The following is an 18,389-nucleotide window of genomic DNA, read 5'->3' as shown; positions in this document are numbered from 1 at the left end:
GTAACCACAGTACCATGAAATGCAGATCAAACCAGTTCATGATGTTTTACAGTGGAGAAATATAGACGCATATTGACAAGCATATTGACTACAGCAGTAGGAGTAAACACCCCCCCCACCCCCTCCGTTACCCCCCCCTTGATCCAAACAAACACACAGCAGCCCAACATGAGAAACGTCACACAAACCAACCGACACACTGACGATGTTTGAAGATTTTCATTCAACAATCTGCAGAAACACAAACAGAAAATCAATGTTAACCCTCCTGTTGTCCTCGAGTCAAGGAAGGAAAGGGAGGAAGGAAGGGAGGTAGGAGGGAGGGAAAAAAGAAGGTAGGAGGGAGGAAGGCAGGAAGGAAGGTAGGAGAGAGGGAGGAAAGAAGGAAGGATGAGGGAGAAAGGAAAAGGGGAAGGGAGGAAGGAAGGAAAGAAGGACATGGGAGAGAAGGTACGGGGGAAGAAAGAAAGAGAGAAGGAGGGTGGGAGGGAGGGAGGGAGGAAGGAAGGGAGGAAGGAAAGGAAGGAAGGAAGGAAGGACAGAAGGAAGGAATAAAAGGGGATGGAGGAAGGAAAGAAGGAAGGGAGGAAAGAGAGAGGAAGGAAAGAAAGAGAGAAGGAGGGAGGGACGAAGGACAGACGGAAGGAAGGAAGGAAGGGAGGAAAGAAGGAAGAAAAGGGGATGGAGGAAGGAAAGAAGGAAGGGAGGAAAGAGGAAGGAAAGAAAGAGAGAAGGAAGGGAGGAAAGAAGGAACAGTCAAAACAGACACGAAGGTAAACACAGAATACAGAATTCGATGGAAGATGACTGCTTACACCGATAATATAAATCTATGTACTGATTATTATGTTATTCATTATTGTGAGCGTGACTCACCATGGCAACCTTGCTGGTCTGTTGACGGGTTCGGATGCGCAGCTTGGTGACGGTTGACTCGGCGACGTCGGCTCTCTCCTCGGCGTCGTCCAGCTCGTGTTGAATTTTCCTGAAGCGCACCGAGCCGCAGCTCACCTGCTCCTCCTGGTGGACACACGGAGCAACAACAGTCGCTCACACAACTTTTTCTTTAATGCATCAGACAGCAGGTGGCGCCGTTAGAAGGGAGATCTTTTGGACTTCTGATGCAAACTTTGTGAGGTTTTATTCATCCTAACCCAAACATACCACCAAAAAAAGCAGCATCTACAGAGCCCCCTACAGGTCATGTGATAGAAAATATATAATGTGGAAATTCATTCAAACTCGTCTGTTTTGACTGTTCCTTCTATCCTTCCTTCCCTCCTCCCTTACCAATCACATCGTAAGTCAGTTATCTCAAGTTGGGCGTTCTTGAAATGAATGGTGAGTGACAATAAAGGAGAATATCATTACGATTTTCATACTTTGCAAAGTTATCCAGTGAGCCGGATTGGACCCCTTGGCTGGGCAGGTGCCATATGTTTGACACCCCTGGTCTACAGTTACTGGAGAGCAGTGACCACTTTATTCCTGCCCAGCACAACTCTTGCTGGCTTATTTTTGATTATTTATAATATTAGTCGTAATATTTGCAGTGTGATCATATAAATGGTAAATGGACTGTACTTATAGCCCTTTTCTAGTCGTTATGATCACTCAAAGCTTTTTACATTACATCTCATTCACCTATTCACACACATTCATACACTGATGGCAGGAGCTACCACACAGAGTACCAATCAGGAGGAGACTAACCACTCATACACATTCATACACTGTTGGCATAGCAACGGGAGCAAGCTTAACTTTGGGTTAAGTATCTTGCCCAAAGACACATCAACGTGTGGACTGGAGGAGCCGGTAATCAAATCTTCCAATTGGTGGTCGACCGCTCTGCCTCCTGATCCACAGCTGCCCCGATAACTAATAACTAGTAATAGAAAGAATAACTCACAGCGCTTTCAGCTTGTCTCTTATAGCTTTTCACTTTGGCCTGAAGCTTATCGATCAGCTCCTGCATCCTCAGCAGAGTCTTCTTGTCCTCCTCCGACTGCGAGAACACACACACAGAACCGATAAATGAGACGTGGAACCAACGGAACCCATATGATCGGGATAAACGTGATCAGACCTGGTACGTCAGCTCTTTGACTCTCCGCTCGTAGCGACGGACTCCTTTCTGATACTCCTCGCTGTTCTTCTGCTCCACCATCAGCTCCGTCTGCAGGTTTCTTACCTACAAACACACAGTATTCCTCCAGTCCTAAAACAGCTTCACTTCCTGTCTGAACTCAGGTTAGTTGTCTGTCATCATGTTTATCTATCTGTCAAAAATCAGAAGTTTAATGAAGATGTCTCCTTTCATTGTACTAAGAGAGTGTATTTATCAGTGTAGGAGACTGTCCAGATTCTGGATTCTGGACTTTAAAATGAGGGAGAAGAACAATATGTCATTTTACCAACTTCTGCAATGAAAAAAGGATGTAGGGATTCAAACACTGTATATTAGTAGTAGTTTCTTTAACAGTTTTAGTCTGTTTTTTTCCTCTCTAGTGTTGGAAATGCCTAGACGATTGTTCAGTGCAGCTTTTGTCTTTTCTCTGTTGTGATGCTGTAATGAATAAAGTACAAATCTAATGTAAAATGACCTTATTTAAATCCTCCAGAGTCTCTGACTCACCGTGGTCTCCAGTTTATGAAGCTGTTTCTTTCCTCCCTTCAGCGCCATCTGCTCCGTTTCATCCAGTTTGACCTGCAGCTCTGTTAGAGACGCTCACCGTCAGCAGCAGCTCACATCATTCATTCATTCATCATCAATGATGAGCCAATCACCTTTCACTGTGAACTCCATGTTCTTCTTCATCCTCTCCAACATGGTGCTGCTGTCCTGCTCTTTCTTCAGCTCCTCCGCCATGAGAGACGCCTGGTGACACACACACACACACACAACTAACCTCTAAGACAAAAGAATCTCCTTGTTTGCAGAAAGTAACAGAAAACAGGGTTCAGAGGTCAGAGGTCAGAGTTCAGGACTCACATCAGTGATGGCCTTCTTGGCTTTCTCCTCAGCGCTGTGACTCTCCTGCACGGCTTCGTCCACCTCTCCGGTCAGCAGAGAAAGATCCGCCTCCAACTTCCTCTTTTGGTTCAAAAGACCAACGTTCTGCCACACAGGAAGGAAGCAATCAATCAGTCAGTCAGTCAGTCAGTCAGTCAGTCAGTCAGTCAGTCAGTCAGTCAGTCAGTCAGTCAGTCAGTCAGTCAATCAATCAAACAATCTATCAGTCAAACTAATTATAAACAGATCTGTCAGATTATAGATTACATATTATAAATTGCAGATATTTCATATTATATATTATAGATGACAGATTATTGATTATAGATTAAATATTATAGATTCCAGTTGATCATCATGCTGCAGTGGCTCAGTGTGAGTGTGTACCTGTGTGTTGAGCAGATTAACCCTTTCTGCGACCTCCACCAGCTCATTTTCGGCCATCCTGCGGTTGCAGTCGCTCTGTTCCAGGACTTCACGGAGCTCCTGCTCTTCAGCCGCCAACAGCGAACAGCGTCGCTCGACCAGGACGATCTGTTCTCGCAGCTGATTGGTCAACTCCACCTTATCTTCCAGGTCCACCTGCTGCTCTTTCACCTGCAACAGGACACAACATGTTTACACCTCTCTGACTTTATTCTCGTTTTTAAAGTCTGGATGCTGAGGATGATCTGGTGATTCTGAGCCGTGACGTCACCCATTGGTTTGTGGACTGCTGCTCGGAAGCCAATAGTATCGGATCTGAGCAGCGCCATCTTGAAAATTTCAGGTGCATGCTGGGAAAAATAAAAACACAGATTCTACTTATATGGGCATCAGGAGGAGCATGAGGCGCCCTCCTGAACCTGTGAACCAATCAACCTGTCAATCACGACGTAGCCACGCCCTAATGCATACCCTGCTTTATCGTCACATATAAAATCAGGGAGGCCAAAATGTCCCAAATGAACATCATACTGCATTGAAGAAGGCTTTAAACTAGCGATTGAGACCATAAACACATTTTGAAAACGTTTACTGAGGTTAGAAATCAAGTGAGAAGTTGGTGAATTCTCCATTGACTTGTATAGAGACGGAAGTCCTTTTGACACCAAAACGGTCGCCCCCTGGTGGCCTTTTGATAGAATGCAGTTTTAAGTTACTTCTGTGCTGCATTTCAGAGGACTGGAGCTCCCCGCCTGTTCTGAGCTGAGATAACAAGTTTCTCCTTATTGTTAAACACAACTGAAAAGTACAGTTTGATCTTTTCTTCCACGGCAGCATAAAGCAGGACAAGCGACGACTCATAGTTTTTTTCTCGCAAATTTGAAACTTTATAATATCAGAGAATATCCAAGTTTTTTTCTCTTAAATGTATGACTTTATTCTCAGTTGTACAAACACCCCTAACGTCACAAACTCTTTGTAAATCTCTGGTTTTAATGTAACATGAACATGAACAATGAACATTCCTGATATTTCATAGATTTCATTAGATTCTCCAGATAAAGCGACCCATTCTGCTCTGTTTATGGGTGATGTTTAATCTTAAAACAAAGTCATGGTCTCTTTCTGCAACTACCCTGAACCCACCCCTCCATGTTTGAGTGGGTCAACACCTCACCTGTGTCTGCAGGTGTCTGATGATCCTCTGGCTCTCGGCCGCCTGTTTGTTGGAGTATGACAGCTGAATCTCCATCTCATTCAGGTCAGACTCCATCTTCTTCCTCAGACGAACCGCCTCGCTGCGACTGCGGACTTCTGCCTCCAAATTGGCCTGCATGGTCTCCAGAGAGCGCTGGTGGCTCCGCCTGGTGGACGGCACCGGTATTAACACTATATCATATTCTGTATATTGGGTGTTGAATTAATTATGTTGCTACGATTATCTTTAAATATATTTTGATTTTTGAATTTCACTCACTTTTTTAAGCAAAAATGCCCCAAAAATCAGTTTTCAGCTGTTCAAATGTGATGATTTAATATTTTCTTTGTCATACGTCAGAGTAAACTAAATATTTGGATTTTGGACAATACATCACATTTGAAACTGTAATTTTAATTGAGAAAAATCAATTAATCAATCTTTATTTATATAGCACCAAATTACAACAAAAGTCATCTCAAGGCACTTTACACATAGAGCGGGTCTAAACCCAACTCTTTAATTTAATTTAGAGAGCCCCAACATTCCCACATGATTGGGAGGGGTACTCTTTAAATTGAAATTAAGAGACCCAACATTTCTCCATGAGCAGCACTTGGCGACAGTAGCAAAGAAAAACTCCCTTTTAACAGGAAGATAATCAGCAATTATAAACTAATCAGCAGGTGTAGTTTGCTGGTATATGTGTATATAATATATATTTGGTACCTGAGGATGTCGATCTCTTCATCTTTCTCAGCGATCTTGCGGTCGATCTCCATCCGTATCTGCTGCAGCTCCATCTGAAATCTTAAGGTCTTACTCTCCTCGTGCTCCAGCGTTCCCTGGTTGGGGGGAGAGTCAGCAGGTTGGTGTGCAGTTTGATTACAAACCCAGCAGGTATCTACAGCAGGTAAGCAGTTACCTCGGCCTCCTCCAGAGCAGCTCTGATGTCACTCTTCTCCATGTCCAGGATCTTCTTTATCCTCTCCAGCTCATGGATGGTCTTCCCTTCGAGACTGATCTGCTCCGTCAGGTCCACGATCTCCTCTGGAATCAAACGTCAAACAACCAGTCAGCCAATCGGCAGCTGTGTCCTGTAGTCACACTGTGAACTATCAGTAGTGTCAATGAACCTTTATCACGTGACGAAAACGAGACGAGACGCAACGTAAATGCTGGTCATGTGACGATAACTATAATTAAATATATAATGCAATATTGTTGACGAATAAAAACAAGACTAAATGTGGTTTACAAAATAAAAACTCTGCTAAAATGTCTTTTCATTTTCGTTGACTAAAACGAGAGGAGACGAAATGTTATAACGTTATTTCATCTCGTTTAGTCGCGTTGTTTCTATTATTTCTGTTTCCTGTCTCACTTCGACGTCACTTCCTCAATCCCCACTCGCAGCATTATTTAGAAGATGCAGCTGCGGTAGGTTAGTGTTAACGACAGACTACTGACACAGAGAACGGGGCCGATGGCCGGCCAGCCGCGGTTATTCTTGAGTCTATAAGGTAACAATAATATAATAATAAGACAACCTTGTTTGAATTGTGAAATGGGTTTATGGCTAAAAGAAAATGTTGGTTTGGTCTATACTACTAGGTACTTATACTATATTGACTGGGTTAAATAGAATTGCATAAAAAGACACTAAAATACAATTTTCATTGACTAAAACTAGAATAAAATAGTCACAGATCATTTGGATTAAAATGCTCAGACTTTTAGTCGACTGAAACTTGACTAGACTAAAAAGAGTATGAACGTGACTAAAACTAATAAAAAACTAAAATGACACAAAGACTAGACTAAGACTAAAATTAAAACAGGCCGCCAAAAACAACACTAACTATCAGCACCTTGAAGGTTCTTGTTTTCTCTGTTGACCGTCTCCAGGTGGTCCAGAGCTTCTTCATAGAGGTTCTTCAGTTTGAAGAGCTCGGTGCTCAGACTGCGAGACTCTCTCTGCGTCGCCTCCAGATCTGATTGACTGTCCTCAAACTTCAGCTTCCACTCGCTCAACAGCTGCGTCAAACAAACCAAAGCACACACAGACGGTGAGTGAGTCTCTGACCGGGTTTCTGTTCAGGGGTCTCGCACACTGAGACTAACTGACCTTATCGAAGCTGCGTTGCCTCTTATCCAGAGCCAGCGCCGCAGCGTTGGAGCGCTCCAGTTCCACCATCAGATCCTCGATCTCAGTCTGCAGACGCTGTTTGGTTTTCTCCAGCGAGGAACATTTGGCCTGAGTCGCCTCCACAGTTTCCTCAACGCTCTGCAGTTTAACCACCAACTTCTTCCTACAAACAGCAGCGTCAGCGTGTAGAGACAGAACACAAACCTCCAACTGTTAACCAGAAGAGACTTTGGGTTGAAGTTAAGTTATGAAGGGACATTACTACCATTTTTATTTTCCATCTTATATTCATTAATCTTTCTATTTCTTTTCTAATACTGTTTTTAACTTCTTTTAGGTTCCTTTTAATGTGAAGCACTTATATATATAAGTTATTTTATTGTAAAACACTTTGATCTGTGCCATACAAATACAGTTATTATTATTATTATTTTAAATCATTATTATTGTTAAAAGAAAAAAGTTCAAACTCTGTGATTCAGCTTCTTAAATGTGAATATTCTCTGTCTTTAGTCTTTATAAAATAAACTGAATATCTTTGAAGCATTTAAGGATGTCATCTTGGACTTTTAGGTTAGGTTTACAACATAAATTAACAATAATTTCTTGTACAGATGTTCATGCACACAAAACAAAATAAACAATAACAAAAACAAGAGAAAAATGATAAGATACATATAATAAACAAAACACTTAATATATCATCATTCTTTCCTCATCCCTTTATGTTTCTCTTACAAATTAATTAATCTCTCTTCCAAAAAAAAGGTGTAGACTTAAGCCGGAGCTTATTTTGTCCCTTTTTAAAACATGAATTACATTTCTTCATAACCAAACTTAAGTCAGTAGCAGAGACTTTTAAACATGACAAAGTAAAATAAATTAACAATTTAAGTTCTCATAACAAACTAAAAGCATAAATATCCAGATACTTTTAGAAACACTGATTATGTTTTACAATTTTCTGACATTTTAAGGACCAAACAAATAATCAAGAGAATAATAGACAGATTAATTAATAATGAAAATAATGGTTAGTTGCAGCCTTACATCATGTTTATATAATGTTACAGACATCACATGACGCCCATCTTACCCATAAACACTTTTAATATGTGTGTATCATCAGAGTCTCTTACTTGGCGTCTTCGAGCTCCTCGATGCGCAGCACGGCGTCGGTCTCGTACTTCGTCCTCCACTGAGCCAGCTGGCTGTTAGCGGCGGACAGCGCCCTCTGCAGTTCAGCTTTGGCCTCCTGCTCCTCCTCCAGCTGCTCGCTCAGCAGGCCGCGATCATAACGGGACGCCTGCACAGCGTGAGCCAACGCCACCCGGGCCTGACACACACACACACACACACACACACACACACACACACACACATATATATTTGTTTTTAAAGCATTTTTGAGGTCGATAAAGCAATTAGCTACAAACTATTATATTATTTTAGTAACCGATTAATCATTTTAAGTCACTTTAAGAAAAAAGAAAGACCAAAGTCTCTGATTTCAGCTTCTTAAATGTGAATATTTAAGAATGTGAGGGGTGGTGAGATGATTAATGGGAGAGGAAAGAAGAAAAAACTAAGTTCTGATACACAAATGTGTTTTCAGTTTTTGGACTTTTTCTCTAATCTTTGATTTTTGCTGAAATATTGGATCATTTGAACATTTATTGAAATGAAACCATGTGAGAAGTTTAGAGGGAAAAATCAGTATTTGGTGGAGCTGTTAACAACTCATAGACATCTGAAATGTGAGCCGACTACACACTGCTGTTTGGTTTCATCTTTAACAATGTGTTGTATTTATAAAGCTTGTTATATTATCCATTGTGTCAAATCTGCATCTGAAAAGTAACTAAAGCTGTCAAATAAATGTAGTGGAGTAGAAAGTACAATATTTCCCTCTGAGATGTAGAAAGTAGCATCACATGGAAATACTACAGTAAAGTACAAGTACCTCAAACTGTACTACAGTAAAGTACAAATACCTCAAACTGTACTACGGTAAAGTACAAGTACCTCAAACTGTACTACAGTAAAGTACAAGTACCTCAAACTGTACTACGGTAAAGTACAAGTACCTCAAACTGTACTACAGTAAAGTACTAGTACCTCAAACTGTACTACGGTAAAGTACTAGTACCTCAAACTGTACTACAGTAAAGTACTAGTACCTCAAACTGTACTACAGTAAAGTACAATATTTCCCTCTGCACTCGTTCTGTATTGAGATGTTGTGTCAGCGTTGTATTAACGTTACTTTGCCGTCTTCCTCCAGCTGCCTCTTCAGATCTTCGATGTTCTGCACGAGTCCGGTCTTGGAGCGCTGCAGCTGAGCGTTCAGAACGTCCCGCTCCTCCAGACGCCGGCTGTACTCGGCTGGAAGAGACGAAGCAGTTTCCCTTATTTAAGATTCATCTTTACACGTGTCAGATTAAGAGATTGATGCTTTATCTTCTAACATATTGATTATTGTAATTCCCCATTAAAAAAGGCTCTTTGTAACATGTGATATTATTATTATTATTATTATTATAATATATTGTACCAGTCTCTGTGAGCGTTCGTGCTTTCAGAGCAGACATTTCGGTCAGTTGTTTCTGCAGCTCGTCCGCTCTGATCCTGCTTTCAGTGAGCTGGTCCTCATAAACCCTGCACATCTTCTCCACAGCACCCTGCACACACACACGCACACGCGCACGCACACACACACGCACGCACACACAAGCATGCACGCACACACAAGCATGCACGCACGCACGCACACACACACACACACACAAGCATACACACACACACATTCACGTACGCACGCACAAACACACACACACACACACACACACACGCACACACACACACGCACACACACACACGCACACACACACACACACACACACACACACACACACACACACACACACACACACACACACACAGATGTGAACATGTGAACATTTTATTTATTTTATTTTATTATATTATTATTATTATTATTATTATTAATGTATGTTTTCCACCTTGGCTCTGGAGAGCTGCTCCACGTTAGCGGCCAGGTCTTCGGCCTCCAGCATGAACTCGGCCTTCTCCTTCTCCAGCTTCTGCTTGGCTCGCTGCAGAGCGTCGATCTGCTCGCTGAGCTCGGTCACCATGTCCGAGTGCTTCTTCCTCAGAGTGGCGGCCGTCCCCTCGTGGTGAAGCCCCGCCTCCTCCAGCTCCCGCCGCATCTTCAGGAAGTCGGCCTCACGCTTCCTGTTTGACATCATGTTAAGTTACAGTTTGGAGTTGATAAAGACCTTCAGACAGATAACCAATGTTATGATAATGTGTGATTTGCTGCAGTGGTATAAATAAATTAATGACTTTATTTTCATACATATTTTTAGCCGTTTGAACCATAGACTGTATATAAGAAATGGACGTAACATCCGTGACGTCACCCATTGGTTTGTGGACTGCTGCTCGGAGGCCAATAGTATCGGATCTGAGCAGCGCCATCTTGAACAATCACGACGTAGCCACGCCCTAATGCATACCCTGCTTTATCGTCACATATAAAATCAGGGAGGCCAAAATGTCCCAAATGAGCATCATACTGCATTGAAGAAGGCTTTAAACTAGCGATTGAGACCATAAACACATTTTGAAAACGTTTACTGAGGTTAGAAATCAAGAGAGAAGTTGGTGAATTCTCCATTGAATTGTATAGAGACGGAAGTCCTTTTGACACCAAAACGGTCGCCCCCTGGTGGCCTTTTGATAGAATGCAGTTTTAAGTTACTTCCGCGTTGGCCTCATTTCAGAGGACCGGAACTCCCCGCCTGGTATGAAGTTGAAGAACCTCTAAACCTGTCATTCTTTAACTTAATCCACTTATTATGAATTCTTCTGCCATCAATGAAGCTTTAACTGATTATTTTGTCATAGAGGTTCAACTTTAGTACAAAAAGTGGTGAGATCCGAACAGAGCAGAGCTGTATTGGGTATTATTAAAAAAAGAAAGAAAAAGCAAACGAAACATAGCACAACAAGTAAGGACATTTGTATTTCTTCTTGGCAATATATCTTATACGGTTGGAAAGCCTGTTTATTTCCCTTTTAACCTTCCTGTCGTCCTCCCGGGTCAAATTGACCCCGTCTGTTTTGACTGTTCCTTCTTTCCTCCCTTCCTTCCTTCTTTCCTGCCTTCCTTCCGTCCTTCTTCCTCTCCTTCCTTCCTTCCTTCCTTTTGTCCTTCTTTCCTCCCTCTCTCCTTCTTTCCTTCCTTCTTTCCTCCCTCCCTCCTTCTCTCTTTCTTTCCTCCCCCCTACCTTCCCCCCTTCATCTTTTCCTTTCTCCCTCCTTCCTTCTTTCCTCCATCCTTCCTTCCTTCTTTCCTCGCTCCTTCCTTCTTTCCTCCCTCCCTCCTTTCCTTCCTTCTTCCTCCCTTCCTCCCTTCCTCCCTTGACTCGAGGACAACAGGAGGGTTAAATGGAGCCACATTTGGTTGATGTGTTGTGACAGTTTCTGACCTGTTGAGGGCGATGTGAGCAGCCGAGGCTCCTCCGGCTTCCTCCAGTTTCTCTCCCAGCTCCTCCAGCTCTCGGGCGATATCGTTCCTCTGACGCTCGGCTTTGGAGCGCCACGTCCGCTCTGCCTCCAACGCTTCCTCCAGCTCCTCCACACGAGTCTGAGGAAACGATCACGGTTACACTTACATCCTGTTGTTCTCAAGTCAAGGAAGGAGGAAGGAAGGGAGGAACGTAGGAAGGGAGGAAGGAGGGGAGGAAGACGGAAGGAACGTAGGAAGGAAGGGAGGAAGAAGGAAGGAAAGGAGGAAGGAAGGGAGGAAGAAGGAAGGATGGAAAGGAAGAAGGAAGGAAAGGAAGGAGGAAAGGAGGAAGGAAGGGAGGAAGACGGAAGGAAGGGAGGGGGGAAGGAAGGATGGAAGGGAGGAAAGAGGGAAGGAAAGGAGGGAGGAAGAAGGAAGGAAAGGAGGGAGGGAGGGAGGAAGGAACGGAGAGAGGAAGGAAGGGAGGAAAGGAAGGAAGGAAGGAAGGGAGGAAAGGAAGGAAGGAAGGAAGGAGAGAAGGAAGGAAGGAAGGAAGGAGGGAGGGAGGGAGAAATGAAAAGAGGAAAGGAGGAAAAAAGGAAAGAAGGACAGAGGAAAGAGGGAAGGAAAGAAGAAGGGAGGGAAGAAGGAGGATGGAGGAAGGAACGTAGGAAGGAAGGGAGGAAGAAGGAAGGAAAGGAGGGAGGGAGGGATGGAGGAAGGAAGGAAAGGAGGGAGGAAGGAAGGGAGGAAAGGAAGGAAGGGAGGAAGGAAAGAAAAAGAAGGAAGGAAGGAAGGACAGAGGAAAGAAGGAAGGAGGGAGGGATGGAGGAAGGAAAGTAGGAAGGGAGGAAAGAGAGAGGGAGGAAAGAAAGAGAGAAGGAAGGAAGAGAGGAAAGAAAGAAGGAAGTGAGGACGTTAGGAAGGAAAGAAGGAACAGTCAAAACAGACGGGGTCAATTTGACACGAAGGTTAAACCAACCTGACGCTCTTTGATCTTCTTCTGATGCTGAGCGGCCAAACTCTGCTCGTCCTCAACTTTAGACTGAAGCTGAGCCAAGTCGAAGTCTTTCCTTTAGGAAGGTTTGAAGAGAGAAAGAATCAACAGTTACAGTAGAGCAGGAACAGGTGAGAGAGTGATTGTTTTCATGCTGCATGCTTCACTCATTATTATTATTAATAATCCTTGCTGTGATTCGGCAGGGACACGTTGGCCCTCGACCAATCACAGCTCACCGTCTTTCACAAACATACAGGTAATGCATATTTTGTGTAATGGTCAATGACGTGATGCAGCCCAGTGTCAATTGGTGTAACCAGTATTATATACACAGGAAAATAAGTGTGAACTAAAAGGTGGAATAAATATAATCCACTTATAGCAATGCAGCACTATGTTTTTGTTTTTAGTCAAAACTTATTTAAAAGAAATGGTTGTTTTGAGGATATGTCCGTCTCAATATGAACCAAATGCATCATCTTTTTATTTGATGTTTTTAACCCTCCTGTTGTCCTCGAGTCAAGGAAGGAAGGGAGGAAGAAGGGAGGAAGGGAGGGAGGGAGGGAGGAAGGAAAGAAGGAAGGAAAGGAGGGAGGAAGAAGGAAGGAAAAGTGGAAGGGAGGAAAGAAGGAAGGAGGGAAGGTGGGAGGGAGAAAGGAAAAGAGGAAGGGAGGAAGGAAGGAAAGAAGGACAGGGGAAGGGAGGAAGGTAGGGGGGAGGAAAGGGAGAAAGGAAAAGAGGAAGGAAGGAAAGAAGGACATGGGAAGGGAGGAAGGTAGGGGGAGGAAAGAAAGATAGAAGGAGGGAGGGAAGAAGGACATAAGGAAGGAAGAAAGGGGATGGAGCAAGGAAATAAGGAAGGGAGGAACGAGAGAGGAAGGAAAGAAAGCGAGAAGGAAGGAAGGAAGGAAGGAAAGAAGGAACAGTCAAAACAGACGGGGTTAATTTGACCCGGGAGGACGACACAAAGGTTAAATGAAGTCATTATTAGTATAAGTCCACTTAAATACACTGTAGGTGATCAAATATGTAATATTTATCATTCTTTTGTGATTACACCATTTGACATTTTCAGGAGCATTCAGTCTTACTTTTGGTCAAAAATGGTGCAAATCTGTTTATTTTTATATCATCATTATTAAATGAGTCTCTTCTCCTTCTGGCTCAACTCAATAAATCAGGTCTGAAAGGTTTAAAGATGAATAATAAAGTTTTTCGTACTTCTTCAGCCGCTCCTCCAGCTCCTCTCTCTGGTTCTCCAGATCCTTCACCGAGTCCACCGACAGCTTCAGATCCCCCTCCAGCTTCCGTTTGGTTCGTTCCAGCTCAACCCGGACCTTCTTCTCCAGCTCCAGGGAGCTTTCCAGCTGCAGGGAGGAAGAGGAGGAGGAATAGGAAGAAGAAGAGGAGGAAGAAGAGGAGGAGGAAGAAGAGGAGGAAGAAGAGGAGGAGGAAGAAGAGGAGGAAGAAGAGGAGGAGGAAGAAGAGGAGGAGGGGAGGTTAGTAAACATACGTCAACCTGAGAGGCTGCTGTTAATGTTAGGTTCTGCTTTCTTGAGTTTCTATTACAAATGTTTTAATGCCTCCTTCCCTCTTTCTTTGCTCCCTCCTCCTTCCATACTTCTTTCCTCACTTCTTTCCATCCTTCCTTCCATCCTCCCTCCCTCCTTACTCCCTTCCTTCCTTCCTTGCTCCTTTCCTTCCTTCCTTCCTTCCTTCTCTCCTTACTTCCTTCCTTGTTTCCTCCCTTCCTCATCCCTTCCTCCTGTCCTTCATTGACCTTTATTCACACATTTTGTAGGAACTGAACTGTGTATCAGACCCAAATGACCATCAGAGTATTTTCATGTGTCGACTGATCTTTTCTTACATCGTCTACTTGCTGCTCCAGTCTGGTTTTGGTCTTAGCGAGCATGTTGACTTTGTCCTCGTGAGCCTGGAGATCGTTTAGAGCCTGCTGATGAGCTTCCTGCAGAGCGACTTTCTCTTTGCCCAGAGCTGCGATGGATTCATCCAGGACCGACATCTCATGGGACAAATTCTTCACCTGCACACAGAAAACTCATCAGACTGAAGCCAACAACATATATTCAAGATTACATATTATTTTAACAACACAAACGCTCTTTGTATTACTAAGATTTGGACTTTCTTGAAAAGCATCTTGGTCTGGAATATTTATAAGTTTCATTAACCTGCACTACTTGGACTATCCAAAGAAGAGACTCTCTCCACACAGACACTGTCTATCTGTAGTGGGGTGGGGTCCACTCTCTTCCTCCTCCAGTCTATCACCATCTCCTTGGTTTTGCTAGTGTTCAGCAACAGGTTGTTTCGCAGACGACACTACAGTGGTGGGTCTCATCTGTGAAGGCGACGAAACAGCATACAGGGAGGAGGTCCAGAGGCTCGTAGCCTGGTGTTCAGCAAACAACCTGTTGCTGAACACGCAAAACCAAGGAGATGGTGATAGACTGGAGGAGGAAGAGAGTGGACCCCACCCCACTACAGATAGACAGTGTCTGTGTGGAGAGAGTCTCTTCTTTCAGGTTTCTCGGTGTGCGTGTGGCTGACGACCTAACATGGCACACCAACACCTCAGCTGTTGTGGGCAAGGCTCAGCAGAGACTGCACTTTTTAAGACTACTGAAAAAATGCCACCTGGAGGCAAAGCTGCTGCAGACCTTCTATCGCTCCACGATAGAAAGCGTGCTGGTGTACTGCATCACGGTGCCGGCTGCACAGCCAAGGACAGAAAAGCCCTGCAGGGGGTCATCAAGACGGCACAAAAAATCATTGGCTGCCCCCTGCCCTCCCTGGAGGACATTGCAGACTCTCGGGGGCTAAACAGTGCAAGGACGATCCTGTCTGACCCATCTCACCCCGGCCAAGGCCTCTTCAAACTTCTGCCTTCTGGCAGAAGATACAGGGTCCTGAAGAGCCGAACAAACCGGCTCAGAAACACTTTCTATCCCTGGGCCATCAGGCTCCTGAACAGTTAACCACCCACCCCCACCCCCACCCCCACCCCCCAGCACCTCTACTCAACACCTTGTATACAGTACAGTATTCAACACCTACCTCAGGTTACATAGGCATAAGTGCAATATGTGCAATAGACCTGTGTATGTGTGATTGTGTGTGTGTGTAAATAGCTTTTAAAGTATTTCATTGTTTTTATGTATCATATTTATATTGACTTTTATTGAACGGGAAAGAGACCCCGTACCAATCTCATTGTGACACCTGTTGTACAATGACAATAAAGGATATTCTATTCTATTTATTTGGTTTTTATTCCCTGATTATTTTCCTCTTCATTAGTCGGCTGAATTTTAGACCCGTATTGTCTATTAGCATGTCAAAGTCAAAGTCAAAAGTCAAAGTAAATGGTAAATGGGACTGTACTTATATAGCGCCTTTCTAGTCTTTTCGACCACTCAAAGCGCTTTACACTACAACTCATTCACCCATTCACACACATTCATACACTGATGGCAGGAGCTACCACGCAGGGTGCCAACCTGCACATCAGGGGAAGCTAATCATTCATACACATTCATACACCGTTGGCACAGCAACGGGAGCAATTAGGGGTTTAAGTGTCTTGCCCAAGGACACATGGACATGTAGACTGGAGGAGCCGGGAATCGAACCGCCAATCTTCCAATTGGTGGACGACCGCTCTACCTCCTGAGCCACAGCCGCCGTAAAGTCAGCTTTATGTCAATTTCTTCACACGTACCAGACATACAAAGGAATCGAGAAGACGTTTCTCACTATCCCGAGGTGAAAACAGATAAGACATGACATTTCCTAACACTAAACAGTAAACATTTAAGTGCACAACAGATAAGACATTTACTAATATTAAAAGATAGAAAATAAAATATAAATAAAATAAAATATAAAATGTGTAGGTTTTATTCTAATTAAAAACCTTTATTAAAACAGATAAGTTGGTTTATTAATGTCTCACCTTGTTCTCCACTCCGTGTCGCTCTCTCTCTACTTTAGCGAGCGTCATCTCCAGGTCGTCTACGTCTCTCTTCAGCGACACCACTTCCTCCTCCAGCTGACGCTTCTTAGACGTCATCGTGGCGCTCATCTCCTCCTCATCCTCCAGGCGCTCGCCCATGTCCTTCAGCTTCGACTCCAGCGAGATCTTGGACTGAATCAGCTGGTTGCAGCGGTCCTCTGCGTCCATCAGGTTGTCCTGCTCCTGAACCGTGGGAAGGAAGGAAGGAAGGAAGGAAGGAAGGAAGGAAGGAAGGAAGGAAGGAAGGAGGAGGAAAGAACCATGAGGACGCAACAAGACACAATGTGACATAAAGGTTTCTGTCATTCTGGCGACACTGCTGACATATTATCATTCATTTTTAACCCTTCTGTTGTCCTCAAGTCAAGGAAGGAAGGGAGGAAAGGAAGAAGGAAGGAAAGGAGGAAGGAAGGAAGGAAAGGAGGGAGGGAGGAAGGAAGATGGAAGGAGGAGGGAATGAAAGGAGGGAGGAAGAAGGAAGGAAAGGAGGAATGAAGGAAGGATGGAAGGGAGGAGGGAAGGAAGGAAAGGAGGGAGGAAGGAAGGGAGGAAAGAAAGAAGGAAGGACGGAGGAAAGAAGGAAGGAAGGAAGGAAGGTAGGAGAGAGGGAGGAAAGAAGGATTGAGGGAGAAAGGAAAAGAGGAAGGGAGGAAGGAAGAAAAAGAACGACAGAGGAAAGAAGGAAGCGGGGAGGAAAGAAGGAAGGGAGGAAGGAAAGGAAGGAAGGAAGAAGGGAGGACGGTAAGGAAGGAGGGAAGGAAAGAAGGAGGAACGAATGGTGGAAGGAGGAAGGAAAGAAGGAGGGAAGGAAAGAAGGAGGGAAGGAAAGGGGGATGGAGGAAGGAAAGAAGGAAGGGAGGAAAGAGAGGAAGGAAAGAAAGAGAGAAGGAGGGAGGGAGGAAGGACAGATGAAAGGAAGAAGGAACAGTCAAAACAGAGGGGGTCCATTTGACACGATGAGGACGACACAAATGTTAACTTAAAGACGAAAAGCTGTGATTGCTGCTGTTGGTGTCGTACTTTTGAATTATCAGACGTGTTATTTCCCAACATGTGTGACTGTTCCTTTAAGCTCCAGTTTGACTTACAGCTTGAACCTGCAGAGCCAGGTCGTTTTTCTCCTGAACCAGAACCACCTGCTTCCCCTCCGCCTCGCAGCGCTTCATCTCCGACCTGAAGGAGCAGCAGACCTATGAGATCACATCCCTCCCTCCCTCCTTACTCCTTCCTTCCTTCTTACTCCTTTCCTTCCTCCCTCCCTCCCTCCCTCCCTCCCTCCTTCCTTCCTTCTTACTCCTTTCCTTCCTTCCTTCTTACTCCTTTCCTTCCTCCCTCCCTCCCTTCCTTCTTACTCCTTTCATTCCTTCCTCCCTCCCTCCTCCTTTCCTTCCTTCCTCCCTCCCTCCTTACTCCTTTCCTTCCTTCCTCCCTCCCTCCCTCATTACTCCTTTCCTTCCTTCCTTCCTCCCTCCCTCCTTACTCCTTTCCTTCCTCCTTCCTCATCCCTTCCTCCTGTCCTTCTTCCTCCCTCCCTCCTTACTCCTTTCCTTCCTTCCTTCCTTCCTCCCTCCCTCCTCCCTTCCTTCCTCCCTCCCTCCTCCTTTCCTACCTCCCTCCCTCCTTACTCATTTCCTTCCTTCCTTCCTTCCTCCCTCCCTCCTCCTTTCCTCCCTTCCTCCCTTCCTCATCCCAGCGCCTCATCTCCGACCTGAAGGAGGAGCAGCATCAGACCTGTGAGATCAGATCCCTCCCTCCTCCCTCCCTCCCTCCCTCCTTACTCCTTTACTGTCTAACCTGATATATAAAACCAGACCTGTCAAACGCTTCTTTCAGTTTTTTGTAGTCCTCCCTCAGAGCAGCCAGCTCCTGCTCCACCTGGGCGCTCCTCAGCAGGGGGCGGAGCTTGTAGAACAACATCATCCACATCCACCTCCGCACCGAGAAGAACGCCCTGAGGTTGAACTGGATCACCATCAAAGCCTCCTGAGACAAGGAAGACAGATCAGACCACACGGGGCTTCTCTTCC

The 18,389-nt window shown here is 44.5% G+C and overlaps 1 protein-coding gene across 1 annotated transcript in view; it reads right to left on the bottom strand.

Annotated features, from left to right (window-relative positions):
* Nucleotides 1–736: 736 nt before the first annotated feature.
* Nucleotides 737–18,389, bottom strand: part of LOC133987975 (myosin-7B-like) — a 41,283-nt gene continuing 23,630 nt past the window's right edge. Inside the window, 17 exon segments of the mRNA XM_062427475.1 lie at nucleotides 737–1,020; nucleotides 1,913–2,008; nucleotides 2,090–2,194; nucleotides 2,639–2,718; nucleotides 2,791–2,881; nucleotides 2,996–3,121; nucleotides 3,404–3,613; nucleotides 4,620–4,806; nucleotides 5,370–5,485; nucleotides 5,566–5,690; nucleotides 6,512–6,677; nucleotides 6,769–6,952; nucleotides 7,929–8,125; nucleotides 9,056–9,174; nucleotides 9,344–9,470; nucleotides 9,813–10,044; nucleotides 11,304–11,461. Of these exon segments, the coding sequence (XP_062283459.1) occupies nucleotides 850–1,020; nucleotides 1,913–2,008; nucleotides 2,090–2,194; nucleotides 2,639–2,718; nucleotides 2,791–2,881; nucleotides 2,996–3,121; nucleotides 3,404–3,613; nucleotides 4,620–4,806; nucleotides 5,370–5,485; nucleotides 5,566–5,690; nucleotides 6,512–6,677; nucleotides 6,769–6,952; nucleotides 7,929–8,125; nucleotides 9,056–9,174; nucleotides 9,344–9,470; nucleotides 9,813–10,044; nucleotides 11,304–11,461 (2,490 nt within the window). The 3' untranslated portion in view covers nucleotides 737–849.

This window comes from Scomber scombrus, chromosome 10 (assembly GCF_963691925.1).
Source record: "Scomber scombrus chromosome 10, fScoSco1.1, whole genome shotgun sequence".
Classification (NCBI taxonomy): domain Eukaryota; kingdom Metazoa; phylum Chordata; class Actinopteri; order Scombriformes; family Scombridae; genus Scomber; species Scomber scombrus.
Note: the sequence above shows the minus strand (reverse complement) of the source record. Positions and strands in the feature narration are given on the sequence as shown.